This window comes from Sminthopsis crassicaudata, chromosome 2 (genome assembly GCF_048593235.1).
Source record: "Sminthopsis crassicaudata isolate SCR6 chromosome 2, ASM4859323v1, whole genome shotgun sequence".
In the NCBI taxonomy this organism is placed as follows: domain Eukaryota; kingdom Metazoa; phylum Chordata; class Mammalia; order Dasyuromorphia; family Dasyuridae; genus Sminthopsis; species Sminthopsis crassicaudata.
Genome location: NC_133618.1, coordinates 654,501,623 through 654,516,069, shown reverse-complemented (window position 1 = coordinate 654,516,069; position 14,447 = coordinate 654,501,623). Strand labels below are relative to the sequence as shown.

The 14,447-nt window shown below is 41.9% G+C and overlaps 1 protein-coding gene across 1 annotated transcript in view; it reads left to right on the top strand.

Annotated features, from left to right (window-relative positions):
• Positions 1 to 229: 229 nt before the first annotated feature.
• The window catches only part of LRMDA (leucine rich melanocyte differentiation associated), a 1,299,052-nt gene continuing 1,284,834 nt past the window's right edge, over positions 230 to 14,447 (top strand). The window contains exons 1-2 of the mRNA XM_074296748.1: positions 230 to 514; positions 9,666 to 9,766. Of these exons, the coding sequence (XP_074152849.1) occupies positions 485 to 514; positions 9,666 to 9,766 (131 nt within the window). The 5' untranslated portion in view covers positions 230 to 484. The remainder of the gene's footprint in view (positions 515 to 9,665; positions 9,767 to 14,447) is intronic.

Below are 14,447 nucleotides of genomic sequence, written 5' to 3'. Positions count from 1 at the left end.
AGTCGGGTATACAGAAGAGGCTCAAACAATGCTTGCTGTATCACACTTGAACCCCAGCGCCTGGCACAGTGCCAGGCACACAGTAGTCGTTTAATTAGAGCTTGCTTAAGGTTCTTCCTAGCTGGGCGCGTGGCGGTGACTCCGGCCGCCCCATCCAGCAGCCCAGTCTCAGCAGCCGGAGGGCGTGGCGAGGGCTACGCGGGCGGGCTCTGGGCGCTAGCGCCTCCGCCGCCGGGCTGCGGTCTGCCCGGAGCCCGGGTCTGCCTCTGGGCGCTGCGAGCCGCGGCCTCCGCCTTTCCGCCCCCATCAGCTGACCGTGCCGTGCGGAAGGAACAGGCGCCAGTAGCCCGCGAGCTGAGCCGAGCCCAGCCGAGCCGTGGCCCGCTCTGGCCTCCGCGCTCCTGCCCAGTGCGCCCTGCGCCCGCCCCGGCCTATCCCGTTCCCATCCAGCCCAGCCCAGTCTTCCCCTGGTTCCGCGCCCACTATGGCAGGGCTCGTGGTCAGTGGAACCCAAGTAAGTCCTGCCTGAGACACGGAGGGAGGACGCTCTGCTGCCCCCTGCCACCCGAGAAAAGGGCCAGGGGGGAGGGCCCTAGGACCCGGAGCCCCGCGGGGTGGGACTGTTGCAGACCTCTCCTCACTTTCAGTACTCCCCCTTCCCGCTCCATGGGTGCCCTTTCCTGCCTCCTCCTGGCTCAGCCGTCCCATGTGGCCCGGCCTTAGGAGGAGAACCCGCCCCGGGCCAGCACTGAATGCCCTCGTGTGTTGTTGAGGAGGGACCGGGCGCCCACAGCCTGTGGTGGCTGGTGCAAGGCCTGCCGGGGAGTAGGATGCTGAAGTGGCCGCCCACGTTCTCCCGACCCCCTCGGAGCCCAGCCTCCCCGTCACCAAACGCGCCACCAGCCTCCGCGAGGCCCTCAGTATGGAGCGAGACGTTCTGTTCTAACACTCGCACGCACAAAACCAATAATCCCCCCCTCCTCGTGGCGGGAGCGGCGGGACGGGGGAACGACTGTAATAGCTTTATTTGCCAGGACACCCTCTTTCTTGAACAGGTTTCCATGGAAAGTGAATGAAAACTGGTTTCCTCCCCGGCTGGGTGAGACACATGCCTTCGCGCACGTGGGGAGGCTCCGGGGAGATGCCAGTCAGGGCCAGGGGAGGGTCCTGCGCCCCGAGGGCTTGGGGTGCCGCTCAGCTGGGGGCACGAGCAGGTAGCATTGGCCCCGCTACAGCCGCTTAAAGGCAGGTCCGTTCTCTATCTCCCCATCTCTGCCTTCACTCACGGGCTAGGGCACTCTGGGCTGATTTTCCTAGATTGCCCAAGGCCGGGCCCATCAGACAGTTTAACATGACTGGGCTGGGGAGGATCTTTCTCTTTTTAAATAAATGCTGGTGGTGTTTTACAGCCCGGTTAGGTAATCAGTCAGTTAATCAATATTTATCGAGGATCTGCTGGGAGCTGTCCACACCTTTTTGCTGAATTCCTTTAAGGGTCCTAGTTTCTTTGACATCCCCTTCTCCCCTCCCCCCTCCAGTATAGTAGCAAAGTGAATATATTCTTTTTCCCTGCTCAGAGCTTAGGTTTCCGCTTTGGGAACCACAGCAGAGGGACAAGGCCCAGAAAAATCAGCGGGGAGGAGATTAGGGAGGGAGGCAGGGGACTGGCCAAAATAACCTTTGCCGTTACTGACAGGGTCACTTACACCGTGGCAGTGACTTTCAGAATAGTCCCTGTCTGGGATCTGGAGCCTTTTTGATCCCCAGATACAGCGTGGGGGAGTCTCCATTCTCCAGCCAGGAGGGTTTAGGGATCTCTCCGCTGTGGCTTCTTCGGATTTCATGAGTGAGATTTAAAATCATGAAAATTGCGCTTAAAGGCAGAAGGGCAGTGGAAAGAGCGCTCGAGAAAACTTCCACTTTAAAGTTTAAAAAGCACTTCCATATATATGTATATATATATAGTACATATAATATACACACACATATATATATAATATATATGCATATATATATACACACACAGAGATATATGTGTATCACACATGTATGAAAGTGCTTTTTAAACTTTAAAGTAGAAGTTTTTCTGGATAGGACTGAAGCCTTTCTTATGTCTATCTTCCTTCTATTTTGTGTTCCTTGGGTGGTTTTGCTTTTCAATTTTTGTTCCTTTTTTTTTGGTGTGTGTGTGTGTGGGAGGGAAGCTTGAAATACACATGGGCCTGGAGATGATCACTTAGTGATTTGTCTGTTGAGTGCCTTCAATTTGTTAGATTGGAGAGGAGCTAGAAACCCTTTACTTAGGAAATTGTCTGCTTTTAGGTGTGTCTGCTCCAGCTGTACCCCTCCAAAGTAGCATGTGCTTCAGGCATGCTCAGTCTTATGGCTACTGTATTTTAAATTTTTTTTTTTATTTAAAGTTTTGAGTTCCAAATTCTATTCTTCCCTCCCTCATCTCTGAGATGGTAAACAATCAGATATAGTTTATACATGTGCAATTATGTAAAATATTTCCATTTTAGTCATTTTGTAGAAGAAGACTAGAATAAAAGAAAAATAAAAGAAATGGAAAAACCACATACTTCAGTGCATATTCAATCACTATTAGTTCATTCTCTGGACATGCTAGTCTGCTTCATCATTAGTCCTTTGGGACTGATCTATAGCATTGTTTTGATTAGCATAACTAAGTCCTTCCTTCCTTCCTTCCTTTCTTCTTCCTTCTTCCTTCCTTCCTTTCTTTCCTTCTTTCTTTCTTTCTTTCTTTCTTTTCTTTCTTTCTTTCTTTCTTTCTTTCTTTCTTTCTTTCTTTCTTTCTTTCTTTCTTTCTTTCTTTCTTTCTTTCTTTCTTTCTTTCTTTCTTTCTTTCTTTCTTTCTTTCTTTCTTTTCTTTCTTTCTTTCTTTCTTTTCTTTCTTTCTTCCTTCCTTCCTTCCTTCCTTCCTTCCTTCCTTCCTTTCTCTTCCTTCCTTCCTTCCTTCCTTCCTTCCTTCCTTCCTTCCTTCCTTCCTTCCTTCCTTCCTCTTCTTCTTTCTTTCTTTTCTTTCTTTCTTTCTTTCTTTCTTCCTTCCTTCCTTCCTTCCTTCCTTCCTTCCTTCCTTCCTTCCTTCCTTCCTTCCTTCCTTTCCTTCCTTCCTTCCTTCCTTCCTTTCTTTCTTTCTTTCTTTCTTTCTTTCTTTCTTTCTTTCTTTCTTTCTTTCTTCTTCTTTCTTTCTTTCTTTCTTTCTTTCTTTCTTTCTTTCTTTTCTTTCTTTCTTTCTTTCTTTCTCTTTCTTTCTTTCTTTCTTCTGAGGCAATTGGGGTTAAATGACTTGCTAGGGTCACACAGCTAAGAAATATTAAGTGTTTGAGGCCGAATATGAACTCAGGTCTTCCTGACTTCAGGGCTGGTGCTCTATCCACTGTGCCATCTACCTGCCCCTAGTTGTCATTTCTTTATAGCATAATAATATTATGATCCTATACCAAAGCTTGCTTAGCTTTTCCCCAATTGATAGGCATCCCTTTGATTTCTAATTCTTAGTCAATACAAGAACAGTTACTATAAATGTTTTTGTACACAAATAGGTTCTTTTCCATTTTTGATATCTCTATTCATATGAATAGAGTAGCTTTGATTCATAGGTAGCTTTGATTTCTTTCTGAAAATTGCCTGTTCATCTCCTTTGACCACAAGCTTCTGTATTATGGTGTCTCTCCCACTCTGTTACCATCCCATATCACAATCATTCTTTAGCACCCTGTATTTATGGGACATCTTTCTTCCAATCTGACTTCAGCCAGTGACATATATTTTGAGTAAGCCAAACTTCATAAAAGTGTTAAACTAACCCATGATTCCCAGAATTGTTTCCAGGAATGAGGAAATCGATCAGACAACCCTCAAACTGAAGGAAATTTAACCAGATGCTTCAGAAAGCTTCTCAAGAGAAGACCTGGCCCTGTCTTGTCACTGGTTATCAGTCATTTATCTTTCTGAGGCCATTTTTAACTTATAAAGGGCTGGGAGGGGGAGAATAATACTATTCTACTTAATCCTTCAGGATTGCTGGACTTTATACATTGTAAATCTTTATATAGATGTAAGCTATTATTATTATTATTATTATAAATGATATTGTAGTCACACCTGACATAAGTTGTTATTTTGTTATTACCTCACTGTAATATTATAGGATCAGAATTTTAGAACTGGAAAGAACCTTAGAGATCTTGGAGCCCCATCTTTTTATTTTTCTGATGAGGAATCTGAGGTAGTATGAGTGTTATGGATGTTGCTGGTGTCTAGGATTAGATTTGAACCAAAGGCCTCTTGTGATACCTCCCTCCAACTTCATCCTTCAGCCCCTGCTGTTCACATCAATTGGTGGAACACCCGTATGTAACATTACCTCTGTAGAACAAATTCACCCATCATTAATGTATTCAAGGAGCAGGTTTATGACAAGTTGAGGCTTTGCCTCTGCAGGTAGATAATTATAAGGCCATAGTTTCCTAGATTTCAACTTGAGTTAGCTTAATGATGCATCTGAAGAACCATTCAAGTGCTGGCTTTGTCTTGTGTTGGTGAGCAAATCAATCATTGATCTGAGTCTGATTAGTTGTCAAAGGAGATAATAAATAACACTTTATTATTGTTGAGTCATTTCCAACTCTCTGTGATTAAATGTGGGGTTTTTCTTGGCAAAGGTACTGAAATGGTTGGCCATTTACTTCTCCCCTTTTCATTGACAGAGGAGGAAACCAACAGAGTTAATGACTTGTCTAGAGTCACACAACTAGAAGTATCTGAGATTGGATTTGAACTTGGGTTCTTATGACTCCAGGGCTGGCTGTGATACTTAGCTGCCCTCCCTTATCACATTCTTTATTGTTCAGGTTTCTTTGAAGGGACCCTTTAGACCCTTTAGTTCCTAGTTTCAACCCTGTTTCTATTTTCTACTCTATCCTTCCTAGACCGATTTTTTTTTCTTTTTCAGTCTTTCAGATCACCAAAGAAGCAGGATTCAGTTGTAGTTCTTTCAGCCTTGATTCTTGAGTTCAGGCTGGACTGTACCAGACAGCTGTTGTACTTCTAAGTGGATTTTCCATTTCTCTGGACAGATTCCCCTTAGCCACTGTTTTCTGTTTTCAAGTCTTCCCCCCACCAACCTCCTCTGGTTGCTCAATCTTCCCTTCTCTGGATGCCTCTGAATCAGCTCATCCTCTGTTGGTTGAAAGCCTTTGTTACTTGGCTTTCTTGGTAGTTCAGCCATTGCATCCTCATGGTTTTGGGGTCCTCCACTGGGTCTTACAGTTCATAAAACTGCCATTTCTTTAGCCTGTCTTTCCCCTCACTAACTCCCACCCTTTTACTGAACCCCAGTAAGCAAGGCATTGCAAATCCACAAAGCCAACTGGAGAGGCTGGGGAGAGTTTACTACCCTGCATATGCTGGGGAGATTTCTTTTTTTGCAACTGCAGATGGTTTATGAGCGATTTGGAAAGTAGCAACTTCTGTATTCCTAGTCTATATTTCACAAATATTCAAAGTTGAATAAATGTTTTACTTTCTTTTCTTTTTCTTTCTTTCTTTTTTTTTTTTGATGGAAGAAGAAAAAAGGAGCATAGTTTCAGAGAAAATCTTGAGACAACCCAGTATCAATAGGACCAGAGTTAAGAAGGAAGCTTACATCTGGTGTACCAAATTTCTGTGCCTGCTTCAGCCTTAGTTTTCCCCTTCTGTAGAATGGGAATTAATGGTCACTTTAATGTAAAGATTGTACATTAGATTTAGAGTCAGAGATTCTGTCCTTGAATCCTGGCTTAATCTGGAAATTATTTCAGCTCTGTAAGCTTCATCATTTTATATATATATATATATATATGAAGTGAAGGGGCTGACTTTTTTCTAAAATCTTTTCTAGATCATATAATCATTACGGTATTCCAAGAACTAGTTAATAAAACACACTTATAAAATTCTTGGTGGTATTTGTCTAATTAGGGCAGCTTTGCTTGAGATTTGATTTCTGTGGATTATGTTTTAGTTCTTTTTCTCAGTGAGGATTCTTATACCCAGAAAAGGTAGCACACATATTCTTTCCTTCCCCAGGCTCAACCCCTTCCTGCTTTTGCATTTAAGTATGAAAATATTTCCCAAATCTTGATAGGACACTGGGTTGGGAGATCTAAATTCTGGCCCTTGTTTTGCTATTAGTTAACCCATGTGATATTGGACAAGTCACTTAATCTTTCCAAACTTAAGTTTCCTTATTGTTAAAACGAGGGAGTTAAAATGAAGACCTCCAAGTTCTTTTCTAGTTCTCTAAAAGGATGACTAGAAACATTCTATTTATTTTCCCATCTGTGAAGCTTGCTTCTTTGATGCCCAACAAGTGTGCAAGGTGAGGGCTGGGCAGGTTAATGGGAGCCTGTGATAGGAAGAAGAAATTGTAAGTTGAGTGGTTATCCCAGGAGACTTTGGAATTGCAGGGTTTCAATGCTAATGCTGAAGTCATCTTTCCTTCTGCTATGGAGATACTTTCCATCTGTTAATACAACTGATGGCAGAGACTGTGGTGAAGGATGGTTCTTATGTAGAAGAGGGGAGAGCTTGCTAGATTGAACTTGGAGCTCCTAATTTTCCAGAAAGTGGATTTCTAAGCCAAAATGATTTCGCTGGAGTCAGCTATTTTTCAGCTCTTTCTCTGTCCTCCTCTTCCCTTCCTTTTTTTTTTTTTTTTTTTTTTTTTTTTTTTTTTGCTTCAGGTTACTAGAGCCTGAATGAAAGGGGGTGGGTTACTGTATTATTTGCTTGCAATCACTGCAAGACAGAAGGAGGCCAAAGGATGATTTGTTAAGACGAGGATTGTGTCAGCAGAGAAGGGCTGAGATACCAATAAGGTGCCTTGTGGAGCAGAGCAGAAATGTTTCTGAGGATATGAGAGACTTTTGCGATTTGTACTTTCTCTGGAATCTTAAAGCCTCAGATCATCAAGGGCCAGTATACAGCCAGGTGACACCTTATCTGCTTGAGGAATTGAGGTGTGGGGAATCCTATGAAAAAATGGTTTCTCCTTAGTAGGATGCTTACTTGGAGGGCTAGTTTTATATGGAATATATATGTGTGTGTGTGTGTGTGTGTGTGTGTGTGTATACATATACATATATATATATATATATATATATATATATATATATATTTTTTTTTTTTTTTTTTTCCTTAGTAGGATGTTTACTTGCAGGGTTAGTTTTATATGGAATCTTATAAAAAGATGGGTTTCTCCTTAGTAGGATGCCACACACACACACACACACACACACACACACACACACGGTAGTGTGGTTTTTATATGTCCTACATTTAGAAGGAATTATTAAGATCTTCTGGTTCAATCTCTTCATTTCACAAATGAGAAAACCGACTTATCAAATGTCACATAACTCTTAGTGCAAAGATAGGATTTGAACTCTGCTCTTTGACTTCACATTTATTGTATTTCCCACACTTCAAGGGTCACTTCTCCCTCAAATACACCCAAATTGATGCTGAAATTCTGTAGAGAGAGATGCTTTTAACTATGAAATTAAATACAAAATTGGGAGTGCTCAATAATCTTGGAAATGAAACAATGACTTCTATTCAAATTGAGGATACAGTGATGTTTATCAGACTCTGTCCTGATGTCCTGAAAGCAAGTTTTTTGTTTTTTTTTTTTTTTTTTGTGAAGGGGAGGAGAATAAGACAGAAGGTCTTAGAGTGAAGCATACACGGGTCATTGAAAAGAACGATCAGACTTTGCTTCCTCTACAATTTGGTTGGCTGATATTGCTTGAGTCAGATGAAAAGAGGGAAAGGTCACTGCTCTCAGGGTTTGGAGATTTAGCTTTCACTTATGTTTGCTGATTTACTTTATGTCTGTGGAATGAAGGGGTTCGGGTGGCTGAGCTCTAAGGTTGCCTTGTACTTCAGGGGGGATGAATTAGGCCCATCATTGCCCTGCTTGGCCCTTTCTGGCTCTCCCCACTAACCTCGAGTTGCCCCGTCCCTGTAAGTGGAGGTTTGAGGAGGGAAAATTAGAATCCCCAAAGTGAAGGACAACACCTCATTTGAAGGACAAGCCAGGTACATATCACAAGATTACAATCAGGAAATTGTGGGGCCCTCACTGTTTTCTGTTTTTAATTAATTAATTAATTTATTTATCTATTCATCTATTAATTAATTAATTAATTAATTTTTGCTGAGGCAATTGTAGTTAAGTGATTGCCCAGGGTCACACTGTTTTTATTTTTATTTATTTATTTATTTTTGACAAATAAAAGGTTTATTGTAGGAATTTGGAAGTAAAGCTCAATTAGAAAGACACCAGGGCCAAAGGTGGCCGTTGGCGGGCAGGAACCTTTACATGGCTGGAAGGTTACCATGTGTTGGCTGGGAGGGCTCCTGCCTGTTTTTATTTTTGACATACAGAATGAGGGTTAACAGAATGAGGTCCCCCTTTATCAGCTAGTCAGTAATTTGATTTGGATTCCCATTGTATACCAAATTCCATTATTACTTTCTGGAGAGGGCAAAGGATCATATCATCTTAGATTTAGACCTAGAAGGGACTCCATGAGTCCAACCCCCTTGTTTTAGAAGTGAAAAAACTGAAGCAGAGATTCAGTTACTTGTCCAGGGTCACACAAGTACTGAGTGCCTGAGGCAGGATTCAAATCTGGCCTTGATGACTAGTCCAGTGCTCTAACCTGTTTTGTACTTTCACCATTATGGGGGAAATACCCGGTTTAGAAGCTGGATTGTGTTGGGTGCTAGGAAGACCTAAATTAAAATCCTGCCTCAGATAGTTATTAACTTGTGATGCCAGAAAAGCCACTTAAAAAGTCAGTGCCTCAGTTTCCCAATCTGTATGATGAGGGTGTTGGACTCATTGATCAGGCTCTGAGGTAATTTCCAGTGTAAATCTACCATCCTGTGTAACTTAGTGCCCTAAGGGGGCACTGAGAGGTTAAGTAACTTGCCCATAGTTACATGTCTTCTGTTGATGGGCCTTTATCTTTAGAGGAACAACTGGCATCTTGACTTGTGCCATGATCCATAATTATTCTGTATTAGTCCAGGACACCTTCCTTTGCAGCCTTTCCTCTCCATTTCATGGTGCTTTTCTTTGGGGTGGCAAGGAGGTGGGTTGGAAAGGAAGGGAGGGGGAATGATGGGAAGGGTAGGGGGCTGAATCTAATTCTTTTAGGCTCCTGCCAGCTCTCCCCTGGTAACAGCACCTGCGATGTCTTTTATGAGGCAATGTGTATAATAAATAGGGTGCGTGGCAAGGGAGGCCGGAGAAAACACTCGACTATGAGGTATGACTGCTGGTTCTTATTAACAACATGCCGAGACTTTGGGATTTCTTTTGGACACCTGAATCCGGCCAATTTCAGACTAATTTACTTTGTGTTGTGGATTAGCCCCCAATTATACTAACTATATCAGGAAAGTGCTTCTTTCTGTTGAAGGCCCCGAAATGATGTGATCAAGAGAGTGAGTTGCAAATGTGGTGGTTTTGTGTGTGCCCTAGTCTGCGTTTCAAGTTGCGGAAGCAATCAATGGATCAATGAGTCAGGGCTGTGAACAGCTGGGCGATTTCCGTTGGCCGCATTGTTTCTGTTCTATTTAATTTCCAGGTGTCCTACATTGGTCAGGACTGCAGAGAAATTCCAGAGCACCTTGGCAGGGACTACGGCCACTTCGCAAAGAGGCTGGATCTGAGCTTCAACTTGCTGAGGTACGTAACCTTCACGTGGCAAATCATGCCCAGGTGAGTCTTCTCTTCCAAGCGCATCATGGCGCAGAGCTCAGAGGCAGGCCTTGCAGGCCCTGCGCATGGATTCCTTTCATCCTTAACAGGGTATCCCAAGATTTGTGAAATTGAAGCCCCAAAGGTTTGACTGTTTTAAATTATCCCTCTGATTGCTTTTTGTGCAAGGGGAAGAGGTAGCAAGTATTTGTCTCCCTTCAATTCCCTCAAGAGAGAGCATGGTCATTTTCCCGTTATTTTCCTGTCTTGTTGAGATGTACGTGAATCCAAAAGATCATGTCTGGAGCGAGAGTGGAATCTGGCCAGCAGGGCCTTTTGGGGGGCTGCGTGTATGCTTTCCAACCCCTCCCTCCCTATTATATTTTCCAAGTCACAAGCAGGTGTGTGCTTTTTGTGCGCGTGTTTCCTTTCCTTGCCTTGTTATAAATTGTGACCTTAAATATTTGTGATATTGATTTTTCCCAGATGGTGTTTAACCAGAATTCATACATTGTTGGCATCAGGTGGAGTTGGGAGGATGGGGGTGGGGGAAATTCTTTTTATAGCCAGTGTGCTTAACTTTTGCCAGGTTTAGAGTTTTAGGTCTTATTTGGGTTTATTTCTTCCTTCATGATGTGTTATAATGTGTGTGTGTGTTTCATGGGGTTTGAAGTAGAATTGGACATGGGAAAAGTGGGCTGAAACATCATCTGAAACAATAAGGACTTAGTCTCTTAGGGCAGGTCTGCAACCTGTCTTCCTAACAAATTAAAAAGTCATCTGGTGTTTTGTAAGCTCGATATCTCTAGAGAGTTGAGAAAATGGTAGGGTCAGAGGTGGTGGACTTGGAGTTTATTTCAGGTCTTTTGGAAGAAGGTTCTCTCCTACCTCCTTTTCCTCATGAGAATCTTATCCATTTCCATCACTGGATTGGGATTTCTGGAAGACTTTTGAGGTAGCATCTAAGAGATCAAAAACAAGGCTATTATTTTGAAAGGATTGGGAGCAACATAGAAAATATTCTCAGGCTTTTGCATGGGAACACACATTTAAAGAAAAAAATGTGAAAGAAGGTTCTGATTTTCTTTCTTTAGAACTACAACTCTTAAACAGCTCTCAAGGTTGAAGACATATTGTCTCAGATATGTGTCCATAAGTTGCAGTTCGAAGCTGTCAGGATGGCCTTGATATCAGAATTGCCTAATGCTGGAAGGCACAGAGAACGAGAGGTTACCACATATAGCTAGGTGATCCAGAATGTCCCGTGGAAAGAGAAAGGATCACATCAGGAGAACCTGACAGAGACATACTTATATTAGGGAGGGCTCTCAATACTTCAGCCATGACCTTCCTTATATTCAGAGGATTACCTGGGTTTGAGTCTTTTTCCAAAAGTAACCCAAATTACGACAAATCCTCAATTAATACCAGACAGACTATTGCTACCAGAAATAAAATCTATTCTCCTTCATTATTAATGATCCCACTACATAACCACCTCTGTTCACCCATATCATATAGATCAGGCAAAACAAAACAAAACAAACAAATAAAAAAAACAAAAAGACCCCAAAACCTTAATTCTGATGAAGTCCACACCTCTTAGCTTCAGGGCTGCCTCTGACCAGGGTGCTAACATCATCTACGCTTTATGAACTTCTCTCTTTTCTCTCAGGAAGATGATCTGAATCCTTCTGGATTTGTCCTAACCAGGGAGTGCGCTCCCATATTCTTGATTAACTTGAATATTTGATCTTTTGGAATGTAGCTCTTCCAGTCAGTCAAATAACACTGCTGCCCTTAATTTTGTTATAAGATTTTCCATAATTAATTCTGCCTGTAGATCCCACCTGTATGGGGGCAGATTCCACTTCTGCCATAGAAATTCAGGGCAACTTAACAACTTTAGGGATGAAATATGAAAGATTTGGTCAATTTTGAAGGTCATTACACTCCTAGCCCACACATGATCATTGGCTATTCTGTTGGCCAGCAGTGGTGATAGCCTTCAATATTTGTCATTTAAAACTTAGAGGGGCTTTGTACTGGGATATATGTTTGATCCATTTGGATATAGTCTCCAAGTCTCTGCAGGAAGACCTTTGTTTTTAGATTGTCTCTTTCTCTCTCATCTGCTTTCCTCTATCTTAAAACTTGTTGGGTGGCCCAGATTGCACTTTGCACATATTGTTATCCATTCACCAGGGCTGACATTTCCTGTGTATGAAGGCAGAAATGGGAGAATTCTTAGGCCACTTGAGGGAGCTTCAAAGGGCAGAGCACATTATGATATTCTTGGCCCATTCTGTCATTGTCATAAACTTGCTGCAAGTGTGTAATGTAACAATATGGATCTTTCTTAATTCCTGGTGTTCATGCCCTGAGTGTTTGGTTGTGGGTGGTTGGCAGTGGTACCTACTTTGAAACCTTCTCTAGAGTTTGGTACTAAATAATGGAACTTAATGGGAAACAATCTGTCTGGGAAGTCTGCTTAGCAAACTGATAGCTTTTCCTATGCTCTAGGATTAGAGTTGATGGTCCCTAAATCTTACTCCAGGACATGAAAAGGGAATCCTTCTTCATTTTCTGATTCCCAATCCCAGTTCTTCCTCAGATCTGCCAGATCTGGAGCTTCTAGGCTCTCAATAAGTCCAGCTTTCTGTAGATTTCTGATCCCTGAAATCTAGCCATATTATCTTACGTGGGAAAGGAGATGTTCCCTTATGACAGATGTTCACTAGCCTTGGAGGTTGGCATGTGGGTACAATTTAGGGTCCTTTTTGGGACAACAAGAAAGGATACCATTGATGACTTACCAGGAAAATTGAGTAAACTATTTAAAAAAACATTCCCATGAATATTCTTTTATGAATATTGTGGGATTGAAGGTATTAGAGTTGCAAGGGCCCTCCCAGGTCACCTAATGTAATCTTTTCATTTTAAAGGTAAGAAAACTGAAAAAACCAGGGAGGCTGTCCTGATCATATATGACCATCATTCATTAAATGCTTCCTGGTTTGAGAATGGGAGAAAAACATTCCAATGCTCAGGGCATCAGCCTTGTTTTCTCTGATCTCTGGGGCTTTGAGGTTCATATGAGGTGGGCTACAGGAAGCCTTCTGAATGGCTGGTGAGAGCATGAGATGTAGGTAAGAATGTGTCAGCTGACAGTAGATCTTGGGTGTCAGGTTTTTCTTTGGGAGCAGAGAAACCCTTCTAATGTTCTAGGACCTCATCTTCTATTTGGGGAAAACAGGACAAGACAGGATGGTGAGGGAGAGCTCTAGGTTAGGATTAAATCTTGTCTGTTGTTTTGTCCGATTTAACAAGGCTAAGGAAGAGAAAAGGGCTGAGTAATAAACATGAGCTGAAAATCTATGGGTAGGATTCTCTTCTGGATTAACTCCAGAAGTCATTTCCAGCTGGGAGTTCTGTAAAATATCAGTGTACAGTCATTTAATTGGTCACCTCTTGGAATTAAAGCTGATGACAATTCCAGGATTCACTGATTTCTTTGACTTTAATTCATTCAGTCCTCTGGGAAATTAACATGATTCAACTCTAGGTATGGAACAAGGGAAGAAAATAGGAAGAGAGGTCTCCATAGAAATTACTGAGTCCCAACTAATGTCCTCTCTTTCTCCAACTCAGCTCTCACCCCCATATTTGTATATTTGGGCTGGCAGTTCTAACTAGCAGCAGAGTTGAACTTCCCAGATGTTCTGATTTGATGGAAATTGGCAGAGTAAAGTTAAGTCTGCTGAAAAAGAAGGATTATGAATTTGGGAACATCCCTTGAGACTTAGTCTTGTTGGTAATCCTACTACTCCTCCTCAAATAACAAGTATGAATTTCTTTAGGAGCATCATTTCCCAGACCAATTCCCATAGAGTCCTGGATTTACACATGAGGTGAGTGAGGGTTTGGTTAAAAACAAACAAACAAACAAAAAAAAAACAAGGGGCTCCAGGTTTTTTTTCCCTTTTATTTATTTATCCTCATTTATTATCTGTCCCTCCTACTTCTTCTCTTCCCAGCCGAATAATTATAAACTTTTATAATACATGCATAGTCCAGCAAAACTACTTATATTGACCTTGTCAAAAACCATTTTCCATTCTGCGTTTTAAGTCTATCATTTTTTTTGACCAAAGGCAGGTAGTGAACACTTCATCTTTAATTTTCTGGCATCATGATTCCTTATTTTATTGGCCAGAGTTCTAGAAGCCTTTCAAGGTTGTTTGCTTTAAAATATTGTTGTCATTGTACAAATTGCTCTCCTAGCTCTGTTCATTTCTTTCTGCATTTGTTCAAAGGGGCCTTCCCGATTCCACCAAAATGCTTCATTTCATTGTTCTATAAAGCTCAATAAGCATCCGTTACATCCATACACAGTAATTTGTTTTCTCATTCCCTAATAAAAGCTCATCCTCTTAGTTTCTTTTTTTTGAGACACCATGAAAAAACTGCCATAAATGTTTTTGCCTATATAAGTCTTTCCCCTTATTTTTTGATTTCTTTGGGTAATAGGCCTAGTAGTGGTTTTATTGCTGGGTCAAAGAGTATAGACACTGTAGTGACTCTTTGAGCCTAGTTCTAAATTGTTTTCCATAATAGTTGCACAACTTCACAAATAGTGCATTGATGTGTCTATTTTTCTGTACCCTCT